We start from the raw sequence: 27,356 nt of genomic DNA on the forward strand, positions 1-27,356 counted from the left end.
TCTAATTTTTTCCTATCCATGTACCTGCTTAAACATCTTTTAAACATTGTAATTATATCCACCTCTACCGCTTCCCCTGGCCCACTACCCTCTGTGTGAGAAAGCTTCCCCTCAGGTTCCTTTTAACTCTTTCCCCTTTCACCTTATATCCATGTCCTCTAGTTTTAGACTTCCCTACCCTGGGAAAAAGACTGTGACCCTCTATCTTATCTATACCTCTCATTATTTTATACACCTCTATTAGGTCACCTCTCAGCCTCCTGCACTCTAGGGAAAAAAGTCCCAGCATATTAAGTCTCTCCTTGGATCTCAAGCCCTCCTGTCCCGGCAACATCGTCATGAATCTTTCCTGCACCCTTTCCAGCTTAATACCTCCTTACCATAGGTGGGCTATAATCGGTCTTTAGCAACGAAAATCTGGAAGTCAAGGCTTGAAACTGTCAAATTGTTGTAAACATTCAACCACTTCCAAATGCCACTTAGGGTAGGAAACCCATTTCCCTTTCCCAGTCAGGTTAGCTCCAGTCCACATTAGCTCTGAAGTGATCCAGCAAGCCAGTCAATTGTATCCAACAGTTCACAAAGATGGCCCAGCACCACATTTGATCAAGATCAGAAACTGGGAAAGATAGCACACATTTAGCATGTCCACTCAAGAGCAACATTTGCTTCCAAGCCACAGCCGAGTCCTTACAATGTATCGCGGACACGGACAAACGCAAGATAATGAATCTGTGCTTTCATTCTCCAGCACGTCAAAGACCCTTCAGGCACAAACACACTATCAGTGCAATCTCCGATAGTCGGCAATGGTATTCCAGCATCACATTCTTAGCAGAAAACTGCCAGGCCTCAATAACTAAAGCCCTGCCTAGAGGCAGCATGGATATACACACTGGAGACACAAGGACTACAGATGCTGGAATCTGGAGCAACAATCTACAGAAGGAACTCAATGGGTCAAGCAGCATCTGTGGGAGGAAAGGAATTGTCGATGTTTCGGGTTGAAACCCTGCATTGGGAATAGAAAACGCAAAAAAAAAAATTGGAGATGTCTGACCTGAACAAAACACATCCGTCAATCATCCATTTCCCACCTCAGACCCAGTATTCAAACCAGCAATGCCACATAGCAGCTCAACCTATATTTTGCTTTTTGCAAGACAACATTTCAAAGCAGAATTTAATAATGCTCTAATTTGCAATTAGACCCTGGAGTTTAATTTAAATAGGCTGACATTCATTTACCACAAATGGTGATACTCTTGTTTTCTAAAGTACTTGGTTTCTGCTCAGTGATTCCACACGAGAGCTTCTCGATTCTTGGAGGCAACATTCTTGATTTATAATTTTTTATTTGCATACATAACAATGATTAAACGTGACCTGGAAAATACCTTTGCAGTATTCATATCCATTGACAGCATCAACAAAGTATCTTCCATTACCTATGCTTTTCCCTTGACTATTTCAATTTTGACCCGCCTCTCAACTATCACCCTTCATGAAGTTGTCCATCAAGAGCATTGCTCTGAGCTCACACAAAGTCCTATGGCCCACCAGATGCTCGCTGAGCAGCTCTGGCTCCTGGTCCAGCAACACCTCATTTTAAAAATTTCTATCTTGGTCTTCCAATTTTTTCAAGGCCTTGCTCCATCTGATCTTCACCAGCCTCTGATAACTCTTTGACCCTTCAACCCTGACCTCTTCTGCATCACAGAATTTTCTCACTCCACCGACAGAAGTAAAGCCCCAAACTCTAAAATACCCACCCAATTCTCTATCTCTACTTTCCTTTAAGGCACTTCCTAAAATACTTAGGGCGGCATGGTGGCATAGCTAGCAGAACTACTGCCTCACAGCTCCCAAGACCCGAGTTCAATACTGGCCTCTGATGCTGTCTGCGTAGAGTTTGCACATTGCACCACTGACCATGTGGGACTCCTCTGGGTGCTCCTGTTTCCTCCTCCATCCCACAGACATGGGGAGGGGGCGCGAAATTGGAAGGTTAATTGGCCACTGAAAATTGCCCCTAGCGTGTAGGCGAGTACTAGAATCTGGGAGTAGTGGATGAGAACTTGGGGAGAATAAAATGGAATTAGTGTAGGATTAATGTCAGTGGGTACTTGATGACCAGCACAGACTCAGTGGGCCGAAGGGCCTGTTTCTCTGCTGTCCGACTCTATAACTTTTATCTACATTTGAGCGACTCACACTAATTACATGATTCGCTGTGAAATTTTAATTGACGACATCCCCTTGAACTACTTTCCAACACTGTCTTGTATTAACGTAACCATACAAATCCAAACTGGGCCATAAATACATTCCTCATACCCTTATGAGCCTTGCAGCTTCCAGAAGGATGCGGCTTCTTTCCAACCCTGAGAGTTGGCTCCAAGTTGCGTATGCTTCCTTGGCACTCTGCACAGCCAGGTCAATGTCCTGTTGTCCTGAACAAATGAAATCGCATATCACACGACCTACAAAAAAAGGAAAACAATACATCCTAAATCATGGAGGGAAAACCACTAACAGTGAAATATTCCAATCCTTAGAATTTGCTCAATTACTAAATCTAATGGCTCACTTAGAACCAAGACACACAGTATAGGGAAGATTCGACTTTTGATTCCTGGACTGAACTGTGAAGGCTGAATCACTTGCAAAAACAAACTGCTGCAAATGTTCACAATCTTAAATAAAAACAGAAAATGCTTGTAAGCAGCCAGGTTGGGCAGCAGCTGTGGAGAGAAAACCAAAGTCAACATTTCAAGCCAAGAACCTTGCCTCAGAATATCTCTGATGAACTGCCATCAATTTAAAACATCAAAACAATTTGTCCTAGCATTCCACTTTCATCCTCCCATTTCCTTATTATTCCAAGCCAAACCATCCTCCGGAGAAGTCTGTCGGTATAGGATCATTGTCATCGACCGAAGTCAAATCATTTTTTTTTAAAAATCACATATTTCGGAATGGAAAGTTCATAGCATGACAGCAAAAGAGTGAAAGGAATATCTCGCCTACTCATTGGAAGGCCTGTATATCTAATAGGTAATCCATCCATTAATATAATTTGAGAAAGAGAATTGTTACAAGCGTCGAATTTAGCTAACATTAATTGCAAGAGCCAACTGACCAATAGGAGAACGGTAGTAAGAGGATCATCACAATTGTCTTGCACCTCCTTGCCACTGGACCAAGGTCACTTTGGCAAGCCCATGTGGTAGCTGGTATGCAAAGGCCGTTCTGAGTCAAAAGAACACAGGCATCTACCACTCCTCAGAACTGGAGTAAAAGCAAGTCATCCTCAACCCCGAGGGACAGCCTAAGATGACGAAAGCTCTATTGTGAGTATAAAGCTGGGTACAGTCTTTCCATGTTTCCAAGCAATGCATAGGAGCAAAGGGGGCAAAGTACAGGTTGTGCATGAAGGTGGCTTAAAGGAATCTGCATTTTGTGAGCCATCCCACAAACTGAAAGGTAATGAGACGGGAGGGTGGCCAGCACAGGAATTCATAATATCCAATTACATACAAAACTACTGTATCCCACTGGTCTAACGAGATCGTTGCTTCAAAAAAAATCATTAAAACTGTGAAACAATTAACAGGTTGCAAGCACGGAAATGGCCATTCAACCTAAATAATCAATAGGAGAGTGTTAATCCTGCATGAGTCTCCTCCCAATCAATTTCCCTTTACCATAATTTGTAGAAAATATTCCTTGCTTGCTAATATATTCAGAGAGCCTTGTCTTAAATGCATCCATGCTAATTGCCTCAAATATCACATGTAGTGGTATTCCATGTTCTAATTACTTTCTAGGTTAAAAGGTTTCTCCTATTGGACTTAGCAACTATTCTTATGGGCTATACAGTAGCACAGATAGTAGATCTGCTGCCTCACAGTGCCAGAGACCTGGGTTTACTCCCAACTTTGGATGCCATCTGTATGGAGTTTGCATATCCTGTGACCGTGCAAGTTTCCTCCCACATCCCAAAGACGTGCAGTTTGTAGGTTAATTGGCCACTGTGAATTGCCCCTAGTTTGTAGGCAAGTGGTGTGGTAGAATCGGGGGTGGGGGTTGCGGAATTTGAAGAGAATGTGGGGAGAATAAATGTAGAATTAGTATAAATGGGTGGTTGATGGTCAGCATAGACTCAGTGGTACAAAAGGGCCTGTTTCCATGCTGTATGGCTCTATGAATAAATTTAGGAGGCAAAGGTAGCAATTTATACCGTATACATCATCAGTACAAGGGTTTTTGGTCCAACTTTAACCAGCTTTCCCAGACCTCTTTAAATTGAAGGCCACATACCAAGCACATGCTTGTCTGCCTGGGATATAACATCTTATAACAGCATTGTTTTATGAGGAAAGGTTGAATAGGTTGGATCTGTACTCAATGGAGTTTATTAAAAAAAAATCTGAAATTCCTAGGAGGTATAATAAGGTAAATGTTGGGAAGGTGTTTCCCCTCATGGGAGAGTACAGTACTCAAGGTCAAAGTCTCACAAAAAGAGGGTGTCCCTGAGATGAATAAGAACTTCTTCTCTAAAAGGCGGTGGAGCCTGAAGCTTTCAATATATTCAAAGCTGAGCTCAATTTTTAATCAGCAAATTAATCAGGGATTTTGGGAAGAGGACAGAAAAGTAGACTGGAGCAAAGTTAGATCAGCCATGACCTGAGCCAGCAGGCTTGAGGGGCCAAATGGCCTCCTTCTGTCACTATTTCTCATGGTCTTATAGTCTCACGCACATCAGAATTTACTCCGAATCAGGATAGAATTTATAGTCATACAGAATGGAAACACACTTCTCAGCCCACTGTGTCCGTGCCAGCCACCTACACTAATCTATACTAATATCTCTATATCATCTATACTAGTCCCATTTTCCAGCACTTGGCCCACACCTTATATGCCTTGGGATTTCAAGCAGTCATTTTAAATGTGAGATTACCTGTCTACACCAACCCCTCAGGCAGTGGAGTTATAGATTTCAACCAAAATTTCAAAAATCCTTCCTCAAATCCCTTCTAAATCTCCTACTCCTTACTTTAAACCCATGTCCTCTGGCACTAGATGCCTCTACCACTATCCATGCCCCAAAGAAGACCTCAAGTTTTCAGTCTTCTTCGCTCCAAGGAAAACAAATCCAGCCTATAGTTGTAGGTGAAACACTTCATCCCAATATCTTGGTTAATCTTCACTGCAACCTCTCTAATGCAATCATGTCCATCCTGTAGTGTAGCAAACAGAACTGCACACGGTACTTTAGCTGTGGCCGAACCAATTTTTAATACTGTTGTACCATAACCTCCCTGCTCTTATATTCCATGTCCCAGCTAATGAATGAAAGTATCCCATATGTTTTCTTCTCCTCCTTATCCACTTGTGCTGCTGCCTTCACAAATTTTTGGACATGCACACCAAGGCCCCCCAGTTCCTCAGGTCCTACCATTCCCAACATTTTTGGTCTTCCCAAGATGCATCACCTGAATTTATCAGGATTAATTCTAAGTGCCATTGCTCTGCCCATTTAACCAATTCATCATTATTCTGTAGCCAAAGACAGCCCTCTTCTATCCACAACACCGCCTATTTTCACGTCATCTGCAAACTTACTAATCACACCTGTTACATTCACACCCAGAACATTAATGTATATAACAAACAGCAAGGATCCCAGCAATAATCCTTGATGTACACCACGGGTCACAGACTTCCAATCACAAAAACAACCCTCTGCCTCCTCTCAACAAGCCAACTTTGGATCCAATTTGCCCACTTGCTCCAAACCCCATGGTCCCTTACCTTTTGGACTAACCTCCCAAGTGAGACCATGTTATTGAACTATACAACACAGAAACAGGCCATTTCAGCTCACTATGTCCATGCTGACCATTAAATGTCTATCTGTACCTTTCCCCATTTACTAAAGGTGTTACTGAAGTCCATGTAGACTACATGAACTGCACTACCCTCACAAATATACTTTGTTACCTCTTTGAAATTTTAATCAAATTCATCAGACAGTATCACCCTTTAACAAAGCCATACTAAACATCCTTGATTAATCCCTGCCTCTCCAAGTGCACATTGACCCTTTCACTCAGTTTTTTCTGATAATTTCCCTACAAGTAATGCAAGACTCACCAGTCTGTAAGTATGTTACAGCTCCCACCTATGCCAACCTCCATCTCTTCGCTGCTATCACAAAGAAGAAATAAATCTTCCACTATTGAAAATTTTGGTTATGGGGCCTTGGTTTATTATTGAAGCGTGTACCGAGATACAGTGAAAAGCTTTTGTTTGCATTTCATCCAGACAGATCATTCCATATACAAGTACATTGAGGTAGTACAAAATGGAGAACAGAAAGCAGAATTCAGAATGTAATGTCACGGTTACAGAGAAAGTACAGTGCAGGAAGACAAATAAAGTGCAAGGGCCATGACGAGGTAGACTGGGAGATCAAGAGTTCACCTGTAGCATATAACAGGTCGGTTCCAGAATCTTATAACAGCGGGATAGAAGCTGTCCTTGAGCCTGATGCTACGTGATCTCAAACTTTGTATCTTCTGCCTAGTGGGAGGGGGAGGAGAGAGAATGACCGGGGTGGGAGGGGTCCTTGATATGTTTCCCGAGGCAGCATATCAGCATTCCCGAGGCAGCAGGAAGTGTAGACAGAGGCAATGGAGGGGAGGCTGGTTTTCGTGTTGGACTAGGGTGTGTTGATAGCTCGCTGCAATTTCTTGCGGTCTTGGACAGAAGAGGTGCCATACCAAGCTGTGATGCATCTGGATAGGATGCTTTCTATGGATGGTCATCATTGGTGAGGGTCATCTGGGACATGCCGAATTTGATAAGATACGAATTGACAAAATAACAATTTGCCTTTCTATTCCACATTTAACAATATTAGTAATTCACAAAGGTTCTTGCAGGCAGTCACCCCACCTGCTGCTGTGTCACGCCACAGAACATGTAAGCTACCAGCATGACCACAAGCTTCTGCATATTTACCGAAGTCTGGATGCCAATTGACAGAGAGAGCTGAGCAGCTGTTGCACACATTAGCTGGTTTAAAAACATACAAAACCAAACACAACACAGAATTATTACAGTTAAAATAAGAATAATGTACATTTAATGAAAATCCAAACCAAAAAAAAAAGCAAATTTTTGAAATCTGAAATAAAAACAAAGATACTGGAAATCCTCAGCAGGGTAGGCTGCATTCACAGAGGAAGAAAAACAAGAGTTATCGTTTCAGGTCTGGGACCCTTTGTCACATGGGTCTTTTCCAACAAAGGGTCACAGACCTGAAACATTAACTCTATTTCTCTTCCCACAGACGCTGTCTGCACCGCTGAGTGTTTCCAGCGTTTTCTGTTTTTATCTCAAATTGAATTTAATGATGAAAACATCATGTCCTCCCATGTCAGTTATCTGTGTTAGTCCTTTTTTACGAGCCTTTAAAAAAAATTCCAAATATTCATATTTTCCCTTTTGAAAAAAATTATGGATCCTGCTTTCATCACCATTTCTTTTACACCCTCTTTAAAAATATCTGCCTAAGTCTCCCACAGTTTCTTTTTAAATCTGCATTTTCTGGTAACCATTCACTGATAAAAAATAGACTCTGGGTAAAGTGTACAGGGTCAGGGGACAAGTGGGGCAGACATCAGGAAAAGAGGTAAAAGGTCAGTATTCAGAGTGACATAAGATGGTATATAGGATTCTACAATGATCAATACCAGGAACAACTTATTGACAATTTAAACTTTGGATTCAATTACATAATTTCTAAATGGGCAGACGAAACCAGATTGGTTTGGAGAGTCATTGTTGGAGAGAGCTGCTCTGTTAAAGGTGTTGACCTTCGAATGAATTGATAAAGTGTAGTTCTGACTGTTCTCTCAGGTGGAGGTAAAAAGATATCTTTATTAGTCACATGTACATCGAAACACACAGTGAAATGAATCTTTAGCGTCAAGTGTTCTGGGGGCAACCCGCAAGTGTTGTCATGCTTCCGGAGCCAAGACCACATGCCCACAACTTCCTAACCCGTACATCTTTGGAATGTGGGAGGAAACCAGAGCACCCGGAGGAAATCCAAGCGGACATGGGGAGAACATACAAACTCCTTACAGACAGCAGCGGGAATTGAACCCGGGTCGCTGGTGCTGTAATAGTGTTACGCTAACCGCTACACTACCATGCCTGGTAGTATAATAATGGGTAAGAATCCCATTATTGCACCATTTTGAAGAACTACTGGGGATACCTATCCTGGTATCCGAGCTGACATTTACTCCTTAATCAACAACATAAAATCAGATTATGTGATCATTGCTGTTTCTGGGAGATAGCTGTGTATAAATTCGCTGGAATGTAGGAAAGACAGCAAAAGTGACAAATAAGGCTCAACAGTAATTTGAGTGCAAAGTGCTTTGGGACTTCCTGAAGGGGATGTAAAAGGCACTATGGAAATAATTTCTTTATGTTTACGTGTCTCAAAAGAAACCAGAACACAATGTCCTTCCATCCATTGGCCCTTAGTGCAAGACTTCTCTTATAAACAACATACTACGAGAACAAAGCATGCTACAATGGCTGCACTAGCATCTGTTACTTCCAGGTGCAAACTGCTTTGTGGTATCTTCACAATGTTTTGCTCCCACATTCTGAACATCCGTTACACAGGGGCAGGGCCTGTCTGAGCCCCAGGAGGATGGTGGTCTCTAAGTCAAACCAGTGCAAACTGCTTGTATTCAGTGATTCAATGAGTGAATTTTCCCAGTATTACAAGCAGAGGTGCAACAAGTTTCTGCACCAACTATTGCAGGAACTGGGTATTCCGAGTATCTCCACAAGCAAAGGCAGCTTGACTATTTTAATGTTGTAGGCATCTTTCAGAAGCAGTACCAGCTTCCAAAACCACAAATCTGCATTGGAAGTAAGGGAATCCAGCACAATTTGAATGCAAACACAGAGTACATCGCATGGTAGTAGCCAACAGATAACTCACCAGTGCAGCCACCACAGCTGCTGCCTCACAGCTCCAGAAACCCAAACTTAACCCTGTTCTCTGGTGCTGTTTGAGTGGAATTTGCATGCTTTCTCTGAGTGTACGGGTTTCCTCTGGGTGATCCAGTTTCTTCTCATATCCCAAAGATGTGTGATTTAATAGGTTAATTGGGAAGTGTAAATTGCCCCTAGTGTGTAGGTGAATGGTAGAATCTGAGGAAAATTGATGGGAATGTGGCAAGTTCAGTAGGCAGGACAGGCAGGGGCAAGGAAGGTCTGATAGGCTTAACTGCATTTATTTTAATCCAAGAGGCCTGACAGGTAAAACAGATGAACTCTGGGCATGGATAGGTACATGGGACTGGGATATTATAGCCTTAACAGAAACATGGTTGAGGGAGGGGCAGGACTGGCAGCTCAATGCTCTGGGCTACAGATACTACAGAGGTGGATATAAGCGAGGGGGAGAGTTGCACTTTTAATTAGGGAGAACATCACAGAGAGGATATACCAGTAAGGCTATGCGGGTGGAACTCAGAAATAAGAAGTGGGTGATCACTTTGATGGGATTGTACAATAGGCCCGCAGCAGTCAGCAGAAATTAGAGGAGCAAATATGTAGGGAGATCCAAGATAGCTGTAAGAATAATAGGACTGTAATAGTAGGAGATTTTAACTTCCCTAATATTGACTGGGACTGCCATAGTGTGAAGGGATTAGATGGGGCAGAATTTGTTCAGTATGTCCAGGAAAGTTTTGTCAAGTAATATGTAGATGGCCCTACTAGAAAGGGGCAACACTGGACTTCTTATTGTGAAATGAGGCAGGGCAAGTGACTGAAGTGTCAAGGGCGAAGCACTTTGAGACCAGTGACTATAATTCTATTAGTTTTTAAATAGTTATGGAAAAAGATAGGACAGGTCTACATATTAAAATCCTACATTGCGGCAAGGCGAACTTTGATGGCATTAGACAGGAACTTGCAAAGGTAGATTGGGGAAGGTTGTTTGCAGGTAAAGGAATGTCTGACAAGTGGGAGGCTTTTAAAAAGCGATATAGGGAGAGTTCAGGGCCAGTATGCGCCTGTCAGCGTGAAGGGCAAGGCTGGCAGGATTAGGAAGCCCTAGTTCACGAGGGATATTGAAGCTCTGGTCAGAAAAAAGGAGGGGGTATAGGTCAGGTACAGGCAGCTGGTGTCAGGTGAATTCCTTGAGTAGGAGTTCAAAATTGGCTTGGTGGTAGGAGTCAGAGAGTGGAAGTGTCAGAGTCAGAGTCACACAGCATAGAAACAGGCCCTTCAGCCCAACTCATCCATGCCGACTATGTTGCCCAGCGAGATAGTCCCATCTGCCCGCATTTGGCCCATAGACCTGTCAACCTCTCCTATCCATGTATTTATCTAAATGGCTTTTAAGTATTGCTGGAGGGTTAATGTTAAAGGATGGTTGTTATTCAGATTGGAGGCCTGTGACCAGTGGTGTGCCACATGGATCAGTGCTAGGACCACTGTTGTTTGTCACCTATATTAATGATTTGGATGAGAATGCAGGTGGCATGGTTAGTAAGTTTGCGGATGATGCCAAAATTGGTGGTATATGGACAGTGAAGAAATTACCTAATATTAAAACAGGATCCAGATCAACCGGGAAAGTGGGCCAAGGGATGACAGAAGGAAGTTAACTCGGACAAATGCAAAATGTTGCACTTAGGTAGGTTGAAGCAGGGCAGGACATACACAGTAAATGGCAGGGCCCTGGAGAGTCTTGTAGAACAGAGAGACCTAGGGGCACAAGTGCACAGTTCCCTGAAAGTCGCGACACAGGTAGACAGGGTGGTGAAAAAGGCATTTGGCACGCTTGCCTTCATTGGTCAGGGCACTGAGTGCAAGAGTTGGGACATCATGTTACAACAGTACTTGGAGTATTGTGCACAGTTCCTAGCTATAGAAAGGTGGAAAGGGTACAGAAAAAATTCACGAGGATGTTACCAGGACTGGAGGGCTTGGGTTTTTAAAGTGAGATTGGATAGACTGGGACTGTTTACCTGGGAGCATAGAAAGCTGAGGGGTGACTTTATGGAGGTATATAATACCATGAGGGGCATAGATAAGGCGAATGGTCACAGCCTTTTCCCCCAGGGTAGGGGAGTATAAAGCTAGAGGGCATATACTTACAATGAAGGGAAAAATTACCAAGGGGACCTGAGGGGCAAGATTTTCCAGAGGCTAGTGGGTATGTGGAATGAACTGCCAGAGGAAGTGGTAGAGGCGGATACAATTACAATGCTTAAAAGACATTTAGACAGGTACATGGATAGGAAAGGTTTAGAAGGATGTGGGCTAAATCAGGCAAATGAGACTAGTTCATGTAGGCACCTTGGTCGGCACAGACAAGCTGGGCCAAAAGACCTGTCTCTATGCTCTATAATCCATGACTGTGGGATTACTGCAAATGGGTGCTTGATGGTTGGCATGGACTTTGTGGGCTAAAGGGCCTGTTTCAGTCAAAAGATGAGCAAAAGTGGACTGGCGATCAACCAGTGGAAGGCATCCAAGGAGGATGCAGTGAAGTGTCCAATTAATAGTGTTCCTACTAAGAATAAGCAGGCTAGGATAATGAGATTCCTAAATCCCGACCTCAATCCCTCAGCACCAAGTGTGAGGTGCATGCAAGGTGGGATAATGCCATCGATAAAGGGCAAGATAAAATACTACAGAAGGCAAGAAGGAAGTGTGAGGGTAAAATTAAGAAAGGAAATTAGGAAAGCACAAAAAATGCAGGAAGCAAATATTAGCAAGAAAAATCAAGGAAACACAAAAATGTTTTATAATACTTAAAAGGGGCAAGAAGATAACAAAAGGTAGTGAGACAAAAAAAGAGCAAAGATGTAAAATGTGGCACAATTCTAATGAGTACTCTTCCATGAAGTCAAAAGCAGTGGACAACAAAAGACAATATGGTTGAGGAAGTGAATGAAATAATAGATGCAGCAAAAAGAATGAAAATTATCAAATGGCTTAACATTGTTTAAACGTAGATAAATCACCAGATAAAGAGAGGCAAGTTAAGAAACAGTATCATTTTCCAATCCCACTGGCTGCAGGCACAGTTTTGGGAGGGCTGGCAAGTTTGGAAAAATTACAACCTAACATCTGTGGTTGGAAAATGATTGGAAAAAGTATGAAGAGCAATTTAAAATCACACGGCAGACTGATCAAGCCCGTGGGATCCAGGAGAAGGTGGCGTGTTGGATCCGATATTGGCTCAGCGGCAGGAACCAATGGGAATTCTGGAGATTGAAATGATTTTGATGGGGAGTTCTGCAGAGTTCGATACCAAGTCCAGTTGGTTTTTGTGGTTTACAACAATGATTTGGACTTAAGTGCAGGAACCACTATTAAGATTTGTTAATGACACTGAAATCGCCCACCCAGCGATAGTGAAGTTAAATATTCTGGACTTCAGGAAGGTATTACTGAACCACTGAGATAGCAGAAAAGTGGCAATTGGCATTCAATCCAGAGAAATGAGAGGTAATACATTTGGGGACGTCAAACAAGTCACGGAATACATAACGAATGGTACGAGGAGGAGGCTGAGGGGTGACCTGACAGAAGTATACAAGATTATGAAAGGCACAGATAGGATAGTCAAAACCTTGTTTTCCATTGTGGGGGTATCAAAAACAAAAGGACATAGGTTTAAGGTGAGAGGAAGGAGTTTTAAAGGAGATCTGAGGAATAAGTTTATTTTTCTCCCCACACAGAGAGTGGTTGATATCTGGAACATGCTGCCTGAGGTGGTGGTGGAATGAGATACAATCACCGCAGTTAAGGGGCATTTAGACAGACACTTAAATAGGCAAGACATAGGGGGATATGGTCCTAATGCGAGCAAGTAGGATTACCGTAGACGAGCAAAGGGTCAGCATGGACGTGATGGGCCAAAGGGCCCATTTCTGTGCTGTACGACTCCATGACTGTAAGTGTAGATGTATGGAGGGACTTGGAGCATTCAGAAACCCTGAAAGAACAGGGCAGGTAGATGAGACATTAAGGTAAGGAGACAAACAGGATGTTTACTCTTATTGGCTAAGTTACATAACTAAGAGAAAGGAAATCATGCTGGAGGCTGATGGGAAGCTTAACCAAAATGTATTAAGTTATAAAATAAATGAAAGAGAGTGCCAACTTTCATTAGCAGAATGATCACTATTTAGGGGGCACCAATTTAAGGTAACAGGTAGAAGGATTAGAGGGAAGTTGTGGGAATTTTGTTTTTCTGTCAAATAGTGGGGTCCTAAACTGCCTGAAATAGTAATTGAGGCAGAAATCCTTGAAACGTTTAAAATGTACCTAGATGGAGTACTAGATATCCTGTGACCTTCTGCATCAGAAACTCAAGGGTGGGATTTGTAAAGATGCCTCAATTCTGGCTACTGTGGACACAATGGGTTGAATGGCTTCTTTCCATGCTGTACATTTTTGTGTCATTATCAGACGCACAACAACATTTGGGTAATTAATCAGGGAAATGCTTTGGAAAATTTTTAAATATTGGTTATAAATGGCATGGAAGCTAAAATGGTGTGGGTACCTTAGGCCAATCTCATGTCTTTAGCCAAATAGCCCATATTCCTCCAACTGGCCTGTAATTATAATGCAGATCACCTCATTATAATGTAGGTGCACCTGGGCAGGCATGGTAGTGTAGCGGTTAGCGTAACACTTTACAGCGCCAGTGACCTGGGTTCAATTCCGGCCGCTGTCTGTAAGGAGTTTGTACGTTCTCCCCGTGTCTGCGTGGGTTTCCTCTGGGTGCTCCAGTTTCCTCCCACATTCCAAAGACGTATGGGTTAGGAAGTTCTGGGCATGCTATGTTGGCGCTGGAAGCGTGGTGACACTTGTGGGCTGACCCCAGAACACTCTACGCAAGAGATACATTTCACTGTGTGTTTCGATGTACGTGTGACTAATAAAGATATCTTATCTTATCAAGGATGTGTACTTAGTCCATTGCTCTACTCTCTCTACATTCAAACAGCATCTATAAGTTTGCAGATGACATCACTGTTGTTGGTAAAATCTCCGATGGCAACGAGAAGGCGTACAGGAGTGAGATAGGTCAGCTGGTTGAGTAGTGTCACAATGACAACCTCGCACTCAACATCACCAATCAAATTTCTATAGATGTATGGTGGAGAGCGTTCTGACTGGTTGCATTGCAGTCTGGTATGGTGGCTCCAATGCGCAGGATTGTAAGAGGCTGCAGACGGTTGTAGACCCAGCCAGTTCCATCACAAGCACAACCCTCCCCACCATCAAGGACATCTTCAAGAGGCGGTGCCTCAAGAAGGTGGCATTCACCACTAAGGACCCTCACCATCCAGAACATGCCCTCTTCTTGTTACTACCCGCGGGGAGAAGGTATAGGAGCCTGAAGACCCACACTCAGTGATTCAGAAATGGCTTTTTCCCCTCCGCCATCAGACTTCTGAACGGTCCATGAACCCATAAACAGTACCTCATTATTCCTTTCTTTTGCACTAGTTAGTTTGTAATTTGTAATAATTTTATGTCTTTGCACTGTACTGCTGCTACAAAACAACAAATTTCACATCATACGGAAGTGATAATAAATCCGATTCTGATGTACATTTATAAAGCTTCTAAAGCAAGTGGAGCATGTACATTGTGACAGAATGCTCAAGATAATTGTAGGATTTCTGAGATTATTCCTATATTCACAAAACACTACAATAGCACAGCATCAGTGTCAGGCAATGTGGTACTTAATTAAGTTTGGTTATATGCTCAAGCCAAGACAAGAACAAATTGAACTCAATTATCTTTGCAAGATGCATCTCAGTACATCTTTCTGGTGGGTGAATTATTTGCGCAATAGATGTTGTTACGAACTCAGTGAAAGTCCCTTTAAGATAGAGAGTGTGTGTGTATGTGTGTGTGGGGCGTGCTTACGTCAATAGAAGATAAACGACGTAATGACGTTGTTGAAGAAGTTAGAAGAAGAGAGGGAGAGAGAGAGAGAGAAGGGAGAGAGACACTAGCCTGCTAGTTTTCTCTATCGATGGATGAGAAACAATAACTGTGTTTGCCACTGAAATCCATGTATGGAAGTTGGAAGCAATCCGGTGGAGTTCACTTTGTTGCTGACCTGTAGAAGGAAACAGGTATTTGTGTGTGGACGACCACGATTCGGATGCTTTTCGGGGTGAGGAAGTCACTACCGAGTAAACACTGAAGTGTCGCTGGGATTCCATCGTGGAACATTTGGATTTCGTATTTACTCTCTCTATGTTTCTCTACGTCTACGTCTTATCTTCAGACAACGGTGGTTGTTGAAGAAGCCCTTGCTCATGTTTCACCTTATGGCTTGCGGAACTGAACTTTAAGAACCATTCAGGAACTGGGAGTTTTGGACTTTGCCACACACACACACACACACGAAGAGTTTAGTTTTGGGGTTAACGTTCGAGGTTTAACATTTTTGAATTCTAACATACTAACATTTTTACTTTTGTTTTACGTATTACCATAAGTAGTGATTAATAAAATAGTTTTTAACACTGAATCATGCTCAGTGTGTTTCTTTTGTTGCTGGTTTGTGACAAAATTGGGGGCTCGTCCGGGATCCAATCCAAAGATTAACGAGTGTCGTCTGGGATCGTTCCCCAGATTGACGAGATTGTTCGGGATTCAATCCAAGGATTTTTGAGGGAGGTCTGATAAATTCTTTTTAACTGGCTTGTGTGTGTGGAAACCAGCAGCAATGGATATTAAGGCATTTTTGGAGTCACCAACCCAAAAGGGATTGGAGGTGGCGAAAAAGAATGATCTGATAAAGATTGCTACAAGGTTAAACCTTACAGAAGTAAAGCAGTCTATGAGAAAGGCAGATATTCAGAGACTGATAGCTGGCCATTATGTGGAAAGGAAGGTGTTTGAGAAGGAAGTGTTAAAACAGTTTCCTGGCAGTGAAATAGCAATTTCTGAGGCACAGGTGCAGCTGGCAAAGATAGAGGCTGAACGAGAGCAAAATAAATTAGAAGCTGAACGAGAGCAAAAGAGATTAGAGGCTGAACGAGAACAGACTCAGTTAAAGACAGAGGCCGAACGAGAGAAATTAGAGGCCGAACAAAAGATAACTCAGATGAAGATAGAGGCTGATCTAGCAATGAAGCAGACAGAATTGAAGAGGATGGAGCTGGATAGTGAGGAGAAGGAGAAACAGAGGCAGCATGATTTACAAATGAAGCGAAAGAGTTTGGAATCTGATTCTGATGATGGTTTTTCAGCCAGCAGGGAGGTTCGATTAATCCCTCCTTTTGAGGAAGATCAGTTTGATCAGTATTTCCAACATTTTGAAAAGGTTGCTGTGAGTTCAAACTGGCCAAAGAAAGGATGGGCTCTTATGGTACAGAGTGTGATTAAAGGTAAAGCTCAAAAAGCTTATTCTGCTTTGTCTGCTGAGGATGCAGTTGATTATACCAAGGTAAAACAAGCTATATTGAAGGCCTATGAATTGGTACCTGAAGCTTATAGACAAAAATTTAGAGACTTGAGGAAATCTGCAGATCAGACTTATATGGAATTTGCCAATGGAAAGAGAATATGTTTTGAACGATGGTACATGGCTAAAAATGTAGGTGGGGATTTTGATAAATTGAAAGAATTGATATTAGTGGAAGACTTTAAAAGATGTGTTCCAGCTGAATTAACAACATATTTAAATGAAAAGGCAGTGGAAACTTTACAAGAAACTGCTAGGTTGGCAGATGATTATGCTTTAACCCATAAATCCAAATGGGGACAACCTAAAACCTTTCAAAAGAGTTAAAAGGACAATCCAGGTAAACCGGAGATTAAATTGGGAGGTAATCAAAAAGGGAAGGATGAAAAGAAGCCAGGGCTGGAGAAACCTGTTGAGCGTACTTGTTATTACTGTAAGAAACCTGGCCATGTGATATCTAATTGTGCCCTTTTGAAGTAAAGGAAGAAAGCTGTGCCTAATGCTTGCTTTCAGGCAATTAAAAATCAAAAAGGTTTAGGAGATGCTGTTAAAGATCAGTCCTTGCAAGAGGTAAAAGCGGAAAAGTTGGAGGAGGTGAGAAAGGAATTCCGTTCTTATGTATCAGAGGGTTTTGTTTCACTGAATGATGGGTCACCCCAGGTGCCAGTGAAAATTCTTAGAGATACTGGGGCTTGTCAATCTCTCTTGCTGGACAGTGTTTTAAATTTTGGTGAAGAAAGTGACACTGGTGAGGTAAATCTAGTGCGAGGCGTTACAGATGACACCATATCTGTCCCTTTACACAGGGTGATTTTAAAGTCAAAGTTCGTAGAAGGACCAGTCGAGATAGGGATAAGACCTAGGTTGCCAGTGGAAGGAGTTTCTTTGTTATTGGGAAATGACCTTGCGGATGGAGAAATTGTTCCTGTGGTACGGTTAACGACCAAACCAAGGATTGATGAGTCTGAGAATGATCCAGATGTTTACCCATCATGTGCGGTGACTCGAGCTAGAGCTAGAGAATTAGCCAAGACAGACAGTCTGGTGCAGTCTGAAGTTGTTCCTTGTGACAGTCCTAAACAGGAAGAAAATTATGATGACTTATCTGAGACTTTTCTGTCTTCACTGGAGGATCAACATCCTTATAGTGAGCCTGAATTTAAAGATTTGTCTTTGTCGAGGAAGGATTTTATGGTGGAACAGACAAAGGACCCTGAGTTGACAGAATTGAAAGAAAAAGCACTCTCATGTGAGGAGACTGAAAAAGTGCCAATTGGATATTATGTCAAAAATGGAGTGTTAATGAGGAAATGGAAACCTCCTCATGTTCCTGTTAATGAGGAATGGGAAGTTATTCATCAGGTTGTTGTTCCAAAAGTTTATAGGGATGAAATTTTAAACCTGGCCCATAGTATGCCTTTGGGTGGTCATTTTGGGGTGAATAAAACTGTAGGGAAGATCTTGAAACAATTCTATTGGCCTGGTTTGAGAAAAGATGTGGTGATGTTTTGTCGAACCTGTCACACATGTCAGATGGTAGGTAAACCAAATCAAAAACCCCCTGTGGCTCCTTTGAAACCAATTCCTGCTTTTGGTGAACCCTTTTCGAAGGTGATTGTGGACTGTGTTGGCCCATTACCAAAGTCTAAGACTGGAAATCAGTATTTGTTAACCATCGTGTGTGCCACTTCTAGATTTCCAGAGGCAATACCCCTTAGAAATATTAAGGCCAAGACGGTGTCAAAGGCTCTTTTAAAATTTTTTACCTTGTTTGGTTTGCCAGAAGAAATCCAATCTGATCAAGGTAGTAATTTTATGTCAAATTTTTTTCAACAACTAGTCTATGAGCTGGGAGCAAAGCAGATTGTATCATCTGCATATCACCCAGAATCTCAAGGAGCTCTGGAGAGATTTCATTCTACTCTCAAAAATATGCTGAAGACTTATTGCTTTGAAAACACAAAGGATTGGGACGAAGGTATTCATTTACTTTTGTTTGCCGTTAGAGATTCAATCCAAGAGTCAATAGGATTTAGTCCGTTTGAGCTTGTATTTGGACATAAGGTGAGAGGACCTTTGGAGTTGTTAAGAGAGCAATGGGTTAATGAGGAAGTGCACTTGAGTCTGTTGGACTATGTCCAAAAATTTAAAACTCGGTTGGAGAGAGTCTGCCAGCTAGCGAGAGAGAATTTGAAAACCAGCCAGATAAGAATGAAGACATATTTTGATAGATGTGCTCGGCCTAGGACATTTGCAGTGGGGCAAAAGGTGTTGGTATTTTTCCCTAGCCAAAATAATCCATTGCAATCTCATTTTTCTGGACCCTATGTTATTGAATCTCGAGTGACTGATTTAACATATATAATCAAAACATCAGATAGACGCAAGAAAACACAACTCTGTCATGTAAACATGCTAAAGCCTTATTATGAGAGGGATTCAGTTGTGGCCTTGGTGGATGATGTAAAGGTTGTTTCTAGAATGCCTGATGTTGATGTTGAGGAAGGCCAATTTAGACCAAATATTGTTCCATCGAAACTAAAAAACCAAAATATCCTGGAGAACCTTGAAACAAAGTTGGACCATTTACAAGTTTCACAAAAACAACAGACGAGAGAATTAATTTTAAAATTTAAAAATCTGTTCCCAGATGTTCCAAACAGAACATCAATAATTACCCATGATGTTGATGTTGGGGATGCAAAACCAATCAAACAACACCCATATCGAATGAATGTGGAAAAAAGTAAACTTGTTGATCAGGAAATCAAATACATGTTGGAAAATGATATTATTAGACACTCTACTTCAAATTGGAGTTCGCCCTGTGTTATTGTACCTAAACCTGATGGAACTGTTAGATTTTGCACAGATTACAGGAAAGTGAATGCTGTAATGAAGTCAAATGCTTACCCTATTCCTAGGGTGGATGATTGCATAGATAGAGTGGGAAAGGCAAAATTTCTTACAAAGATTGACTTATTAAAAGGGTACTGGTGTGTTCCATTAACAGATAAAGGAAGGGAGATTTCAGCCTTTGTAACCCCTTCTGGATTGTATGAATGCAATGTTTTACCATTTGGAATGAAAAATGCTCCGGCAACATTTCAAAGAATGATTAATTCGGTGATTCATGTGTTAAAACATACAGATGCCTACATTGACGACTTAGTGACTGGGAATGATACTTGGGAAGATCACATCTCTGCGTTAGAAAGGTTGTTTGAAAGACTTTCCAAGGCTAACCTTACAGTTAACTTGGCTAAAAGTGAATTTGGCCATGCCACTGTGACGTATCTTGGTTATGTTGTAGGTCAAGGCAAGCAAGCTCCTGTTCAGGCAAAAGTTCAAGTAATATCTGAGTTCCCTATTCCCACAGGTACGAGGACTGTTAGAAGATTTTTGGGAATGGTTGGATATTACCAAAAATTTTGTAAAAATTTTGCTGATATTGCTCTTCCCCTAACTAATCTTCTGAAGAAGGGAGTAAAGTTTGTTTGGACAGATTCTTGTCAAGAAGCATTTGAGAAGCTGAAAGCCATTTTATGCTACCATCCTGTGCTCAAAACACCTGACTTTGAAAAGCCATTTTCATTAGCAGTAGATGCCAGTGATGAAGCTGCAGGAGCTGTGTTATTGCAGAAGGGTGACCTTGATGATATTGACCATCCTGTAGCTTACTTTTCAAAGAAATTTAATGAGCATCAAAAGAATTATTCCACCATAGAGAAAGAATTACTGTCGCTTGTTTTAGCCTCGCAACATTTCAGTGTATATGTTTGCACCGCTCAGAAACCATTGACTGTGTATACAGATCATAACCCATTGGTGTTTCTGAGCCAAGTCAAAAACGAGAACAGAAGGCTGTTAAACTGGAGTTTAATTTTGCAAGAGTTTGATCTCATGATTACTCACATTAAAGGCAAAGATAATGTGATTGCTGATTGTCTTTCCCGATGTTAAATGGGAAACATATATCTGTACTAATCTGATAGTCTGTAGTTGTGTAGCATGATAATTATTAACATTACTAACTGTGTACACGGTTAAATTTTTCTTGGGAAAAATTTTTTTTTAGGTGGGAGGTGTTACGGACTCAGTGAAAGTCCCTTTAAGATAGAGAGTGTGTGTGTATGTGTGTGTGGGGCGTGCTTACGTCAATAGAAGATAAAGGACGTAATGACGTTGTTGAAGAAGTTAGAAGAAGAAGAAGAGAGAGAGAGAGAAGGGAGAGAGACACCAGCCTGCTAGTTTTCTCTATCGATGGATGAGAAACAATAACTGTGTTTGCCACTGAAATCCATGTATGGAAGTTGGAAGTAATCCGGTGGAGTTCACTTTGTTGCTGACCTGTAGAAGGAAACAGGTATTTGTGTGTGGACGACCACGATTCGGATGCTTTTCGGGGTGAGGAAGTCACTACCGAGTGAACACTGAAGTGTCGCTGGGATTCCATCGTGGAACATTTGGATTTCGTATTTACTCTCTCTATGTTTCTCTACGTCTACGTCTTATCTTCAGACAACGGTGGTTGTTGAAGAAGCCCTTACTTATGTTTCACCTATGGCTTGCGGAACTGAACTTTAAGAACCATTCCGGAACTGGGAGTTTTGGACTTTGCCACACACACACACACACACACACACACACACACACACGAAGAGTTTAGTTTTGGGGTTAACTTTCGAGGTTTAACATTTTTGAATTCTAACATACTAACATTTTTACTTTTGTTTTACGTATTACCATAAGTAGTGATTAATAAAATAGTTTTTAACACTGAATCATGCTCAGTGTGTTTCTTTTGTTGCTGGTTCGTGACAATGTACAGTGTACTCTCAGCCATCTGGCATCTATGGGGAATGGGGACTGGGGGAGGAGGGAGGGTGCCAGTTGCATGAATATGCTGGTTGCATGAGAATTGCTCAAAAGAAATTTACTGTATATCACACACTAGTATTCTATGCATAAACCTTTACTGAACTATATGCTGACCATGTTTTAAACTGCAATTCTATATTTTAAGGCAAAACAGTATTAATGTAAAATAAAGCAAAAATAAATCAAATGAATGACTGTACTCACCATCACAAGGATGTTTCTACTAATCAGCTTACAACTTACGTATAAAGGTAAATAACTAAAAATATATTTTCACACTTACTTTGAACAAAATAAAATTCACCGTTTGACCTTATTTTCATAAGCACAATTTTTTTGCCAGTTGCCTGAGAATTCCAAATACATTAATATTGGTTATATGAGAGTTTACTGTCAACAGGTATGATATAATTTGGATCACGGAGCCCATGACTGCACGGGGGTAGAGTGCCAAGAATGGGGACTAAACATCCCGGATATTCATTATTTAGGGAGGACAGGCAAAAGGACAGTCCAAACTTTCCTGCGTCCTCACCACAAAATTCAGCGTCAGAAGTTTGCAAAAGAACATCTAAACAAGCCTGATGCATCTTGGAAACAAGTCCTGTGGACTGATGAAGTTAAAATAGAACTTTTTGGCCACAATGAGCAAAGGTATGTTTGGAGAAAAAAGGGTGCAGGATTTCATGAAAAGAACACCTCTCCAACCATTAAGCACGGGGGTGGATCGATCATGCTTTGGGCTTGTGTTGCAGCTAGTGGCACGGGGAACATTTCACTGGTAGAGGGAAGAATGCATTCAATTAAATACCAGCAAATTCTGGAAGCAAACATCACACCGTCTGTAAAACAAAAAGCTGAAGATGAAAAGAGGATGGCTTCTACAACAGGATAATGATCCTAAACACACCTCAAAATCCACAATGGACTACCTCAAGCGGCACAAGCTGAAGGTTTTGCCATGGCCCTCACAGTCCCCCGACCTAAACATCATCGAAAATCTGTGGATAGACCTCAAAAGAGCAGTGCATGCAAGACGGCCCAAGGATCTCACAGAACTAGAAGCCTTTTGTAAGGAAGAATGGGCGAAAATCCCCCAGACAAGAATTGAAAGACTCTTAGCTGGCTACAGAAAGCATTTACAAGCTATGATTCTTGCCAAAGGGGGTGTTACTAAGTACTGACCATGCAGGGTGCCCAAACTTTTGCTTCGGGCCCTTTTCCTTTTTTGTTATTTTGAAACTGTAAAAGATGGAAATAAAAAAGTAATCTTGCTTAAAATATTAAAGAAATGTGTCATCTTTAACTTTATGCCTTTTGGAAATCAGGTCATCTTTTACTTGCTTAGCTATTCACAGTAACAGAAATTTTGACCAGGGGTGCCCAAACTTTTGCATGCCACTGTATATATGAAGCCCCTTGGGGAGGACCGAGTGCAACATGACAGAATTCTTCAATTAGATGGAGAATAATGTAGTGGATTGAGAGACCGGAGTACTGACCCTACATAAAGGAAGCTACTACAGTATGAGGCAATGTTTGGTAAGATAGATTGGGAAATGTTACTTATGGAGTTGATGTTGGATTGGCAAAGGTAAACATTTAAGGAATGCATGGATGAACTACAATAATTGTTTAGTCCTAACTGGGACAAAATTAAAACAGGATAGCAAACAAGGGAAATTAGAGATCATCTCAGATCCAAGGAGAAGACCTATAAATTAGCCCGAAAAAGCACCAAACCCAAGATTTGATATCAGTTTGGAGCACAACAGGGGACTAAGAGATTAATTAAGAGAAGGGAAATAGAGTATTGGAAAATAGGGCCATTGCATTTAGAAATGGTAATTGGTAATAGGGAACAAAGAAATAGCAGACCACTTGAACAATTCTTTGGGTCTGTTTTCACAGAGGAGGATGCAACTAAACTCCCAAGGTCTTAGTGAGAGAGAGGAACTGAAAGAAATCTATATTGGTAGGGAAAAAGTGCTTACAAAATTGATGGAGTTGAAGTCTGAGAAATCTACAGGATTCGATACTCTGTATTGCAGTGCACTTAAGGAAGCGATCCTCAAAATGTGGATGCTTTGGTGTTTATTTTCCAAGAGCCTTTAAACTCTAAATCAGTTCCAAAAAGATCGGAAGGTAGCTAATGTAATCCCATTATTTAAAAAAGAAAACAGGGATGTACTGACTGGTTAGCCCAACATCCATAGTGGGAAAAATTATTATAGCTGTAATAGCAAAGCATTGGTAAAATAATCACAAGATCTGTCAAGGTCAGCACGAACTTTTAAAAGAGAGATCATTCTTGACAATCTACTGGAATTTTTTTTTGAGGATGTCACTAGTAGAATGAAGGAGGAGAACAAGTTGATGTAATGTATTTGGACTTTCAGAAGACTCTCGACAAGGTTCCACATAAGTGATGAGTGTGCAAATTTGAAGTACACATTATTGGGTGTAATGTACTGCCATGGACTGAGAACTGGTTGGTAGAGAGGAAACATAATAGAATCAGTGGGTTCTATTTCAAGTTACAGGCAATAAGTAGTGGGATATTGAAAAGTTCAGGGCAAATCAGGGGAGGTGCAGTGAAACCTGGATGTCCTTGTGCACTAGTCGATGAAAGTAGGCATGCAAATGCAGCAAGTGGTTAAGGCAGCAAATAGTTTGTTAGCCTATATAGCAAGAAGAATTGAGAAAAGCAGGGACATGTATCTGCATTTGTACAAGGCCTTAGAGACCACATTTTGAGTATCTGTTTGTAGTTTTGGCGTCTTTATCTAACAAAGGTTCATAGAGTCATACCGAAAAGCAGACCTTTTGCCCTACCGAGTCTGTGCTGACCAACAAGCATCCATTTATAGTAATACTACACTAATCCCAATTTCTTCTTCTCCCCACAACCCCCAGATTCTACAACTCACCTACACACCACAGGCAATTTACAGTGGCCAATTAACCTACCAACCTGCATATCTTTGGGATGTGGGAGGAAACCCATACAGTCAAAAGGGAGAGTGCGCAGAGATCAGGATTGAGTTTGGATTATTGGAGCTATGAGGCAGCAGCTCCACTATCTGTGCCACTGTGTTCTTGCTATAGAGGGAGTGCAGTGAAGGTTCATGGGGTAACAGGTCTGACAAAGAAAGAGAGATTGGGATAATTGCGCTTAAATTTGCTGGAATTCAGAAACATGAGAGGGGACCTCAATGAAAGTTATAAGGACAGGACTAGACAGACTAAATGCAAAGATGTCCCTGATTCCAAAACAAGTGGTCACTGTCTTGGGACTGAGGGTAGGATAACTCTTCACCCAGAGTGGTGAACGTCTTTAATTCTCTACTACAGAGGGCAGCTGAGATCAAATCATTAAATATATTTAAGAAGGATTAGTCCTGTCCTGGTCCAACCGTGTAGATGCCATGGCCAAGAAAGCACACCAGCACTTCTACTTCCTCAGGAGGCTAAAGAAATTCGGCATGTGCCCGTTGACCCTCACTGATTTTTATAGATGTACCACAGAAAACATCCGATCCTGACACATCAAGGCTTGGTATGGCAACTGCTCTGCCCAAGTCCGCAGGAAACTGCAGAGTTGTGGACAGGAGCACGATAACCAGCCTCCTCCTCCACAGACTCTGCCTACACTTCTCGCTACCTCGCTAAAGCAGCCAACCTAATCAAAGACCCCCTCCCACCCAGGACATTCTCTCTCCTCCCCTCTCCCCTCGGGCAGAAGATACAGAAGTCTGAAAGCACGCACCACCATGTTCAAGGACAGCTTCTATCCCGCTGTTGTAAGACACTTGATCCATGATCATACTGAATGGTGGAGCAAGCCCGAAAGGTCTACTCCTGCTCTTAATTTCTATGCTTAGCAGTCACAATACTAGTCATGGTGGCTGCAGAAAATACCGCCACCCCACCATATCAAGCCACTGTACCTGAGGCAGGCTCATGCACTTGCTCCCTCCTGCTGTCCTCACCGCTTTTGCACGGCTGCACCCTGCCCCCGTGTCGGTAGTTGAGCGGTTCCTTGAGCTGGAAAGCACCCGTGGAAGCGGCACGGAGCAGAGAAGTTGGAATCAGGCGAGTACGCAAGATTTCCATCGAGGCCTTGCTGGGCCCAGCAATGCCGGCCACTGCACTTCAGTAAGAGGAATGAAAGGGCAGTTGATAAATATGTTGAAAACAAAACGAGCACAACACACAAGAAAACTTCTGCAGCAGAGTCTGTTGCACTTTCTTTGTTTGGAAATATCTAGGGGGAGAGAGTAGATTCTTTTAAAAGAAATGCAATCGACTAACTCAACTCTGCAGTTCGATAGACTTATGCTACAGCAGTAAAAACTGTTTCTTGCCGCCGATTGGAGGGAGCTTGCAGAAACCCGGAGTGTGGGGCGTATACTAACAAAGCTGCAACCAGGCGAGGTGGAACTAATTCGGTACTACGCCTGCCAATCAAGCTTGGAGCCCGCCCTGTTGTAAAATAACCGTTGTCTCAATTTAAGCAACTGGCTGAAGCGGATGGGTTTTAAGAGCAGCTTAAGATAGTATCAGATCAAAGGGTATACAACGTTGCTTAAAAAAAAAGCAGCAAATCCCAGTGCTGGAAAATGTTCATGATTCAGCAAAAGGGAATCAAGAGAATGAAAAGGGGAAGAAAATTAGAATATGAGGGTAGGGTACAGGTAAACATAAAGGCAGATGAGAGAACTTCAATGGATATGTTATAGGGAAAAGATTAGCAGAAGTATATAGATATCTTTATTAGTCATCTGTACATCGAAGCACAGTGAAATGCATCTTTTTGCGTAGAGTCTTCCAGGGGCAGCCCGCAAGCGTCGCCACGCTTCCAGCGCTAATGTAGCATGCCCACGACTTCCTAACCCCTACATCTTTGGAATGTGGGAGGAAACTGGAGCACCCGGAGGAAACCCACTCAGACACAGGGAGGACGTACAATGCGCGACCCTCACTGACCAAGATGGGAGATCATGGAGAATAAGGAAATAGCAGTGAGCCAAATATTTAATCTTCATGGAAGATGACACAGAAAATCTCCAATAGTGGGTCTGGAGTGAATGAGGACCTCAAAGAAATTAGCAATAGTAAGAAAAATGGAGAAATTACTACGACTGCAAGATAATGAGTCTTCGGAATCTGATTACCAGCATCCCAGAGTTTTGATGGTGGCTATGGAGATAGTGGATGCACTGATTGTCATATTTCAAATTTCCAATGGTTTTAATAATTTTTCCAATGAGACCTTCACCACCCCCCCCCCCCCCACCTGGTTCTGTCTATCATCTCATATCCCTTCTGTCCACCTATCACAATCTGCCCCCGTCTTACCCCTCCACCTTTCTTTATACCAGCTACCTTCCTTCTCCACTCACGGCATGGTAGCGTAGCGGTTAGCGCAACGCTATTACAGTGCCAGTGATCGGGGTTCAATTCCCGTCACTGTCTGTAAGGAGTTTGTATGTTCGCCCGTGTCTGCGTGGGCTTCCTCCAGGTGCTCCGGTTTCCTCCCACATTGCAAAGATGTACGGGTAAATTAATTTGGGTTTAAAATGGGCGGCACGGACTCGTTGGGCCGGAAGGGCCTGTTACCATGCTGTAAATAAAATTTTTTAAAAAATTTAAATTCAGTCCTGATGCAGGGCCTCAACCCAAAACATACTTAGTTCCTCTACAGATGCTACTCACAAGTTTCTCCAACAGTTTGTTTTTTGCTCCAAATTCCAGCATCTGCAGTCTCTTGTGTTTCCAATGATTTTAGTACATTTCCCATAGATTTAAAGATTGCATATGTAACACTAATTCTTAAGAAAAGGGAGAGGAACCAAAGGTAACTATAGATCAGATAGCCTGACATCAGTAGGAAAAATGCTGAAAC

General features: G+C 42.0%; 1 protein-coding gene across 1 annotated transcript in view; it reads right to left on the bottom strand.

Moving 5' to 3' along the window:
- LOC127567850 (4-trimethylaminobutyraldehyde dehydrogenase-like) overlaps window positions 1-25,843 on the bottom strand; it is a 44,485-nt gene extending 18,642 nt beyond the window's left edge. Inside the window, exons 1-2 of the mRNA XM_052010989.1 lie at window positions 25,399-25,843; window positions 2,338-2,483 (exon numbers count right to left, since the gene is read on the bottom strand). Coding sequence (XP_051866949.1) covers window positions 2,338-2,483; window positions 25,399-25,564 — 312 coding nt within the window. The 5' untranslated portion in view covers window positions 25,565-25,843. The remainder of the gene's footprint in view (window positions 1-2,337; window positions 2,484-25,398) is intronic.
- Window positions 25,844-27,356: the final 1,513 nt, after the last annotated feature.

Source organism: Pristis pectinata, chromosome 3, assembly GCF_009764475.1.
Source record: "Pristis pectinata isolate sPriPec2 chromosome 3, sPriPec2.1.pri, whole genome shotgun sequence".
Classification (NCBI taxonomy): domain Eukaryota; kingdom Metazoa; phylum Chordata; class Chondrichthyes; order Rhinopristiformes; family Pristidae; genus Pristis; species Pristis pectinata.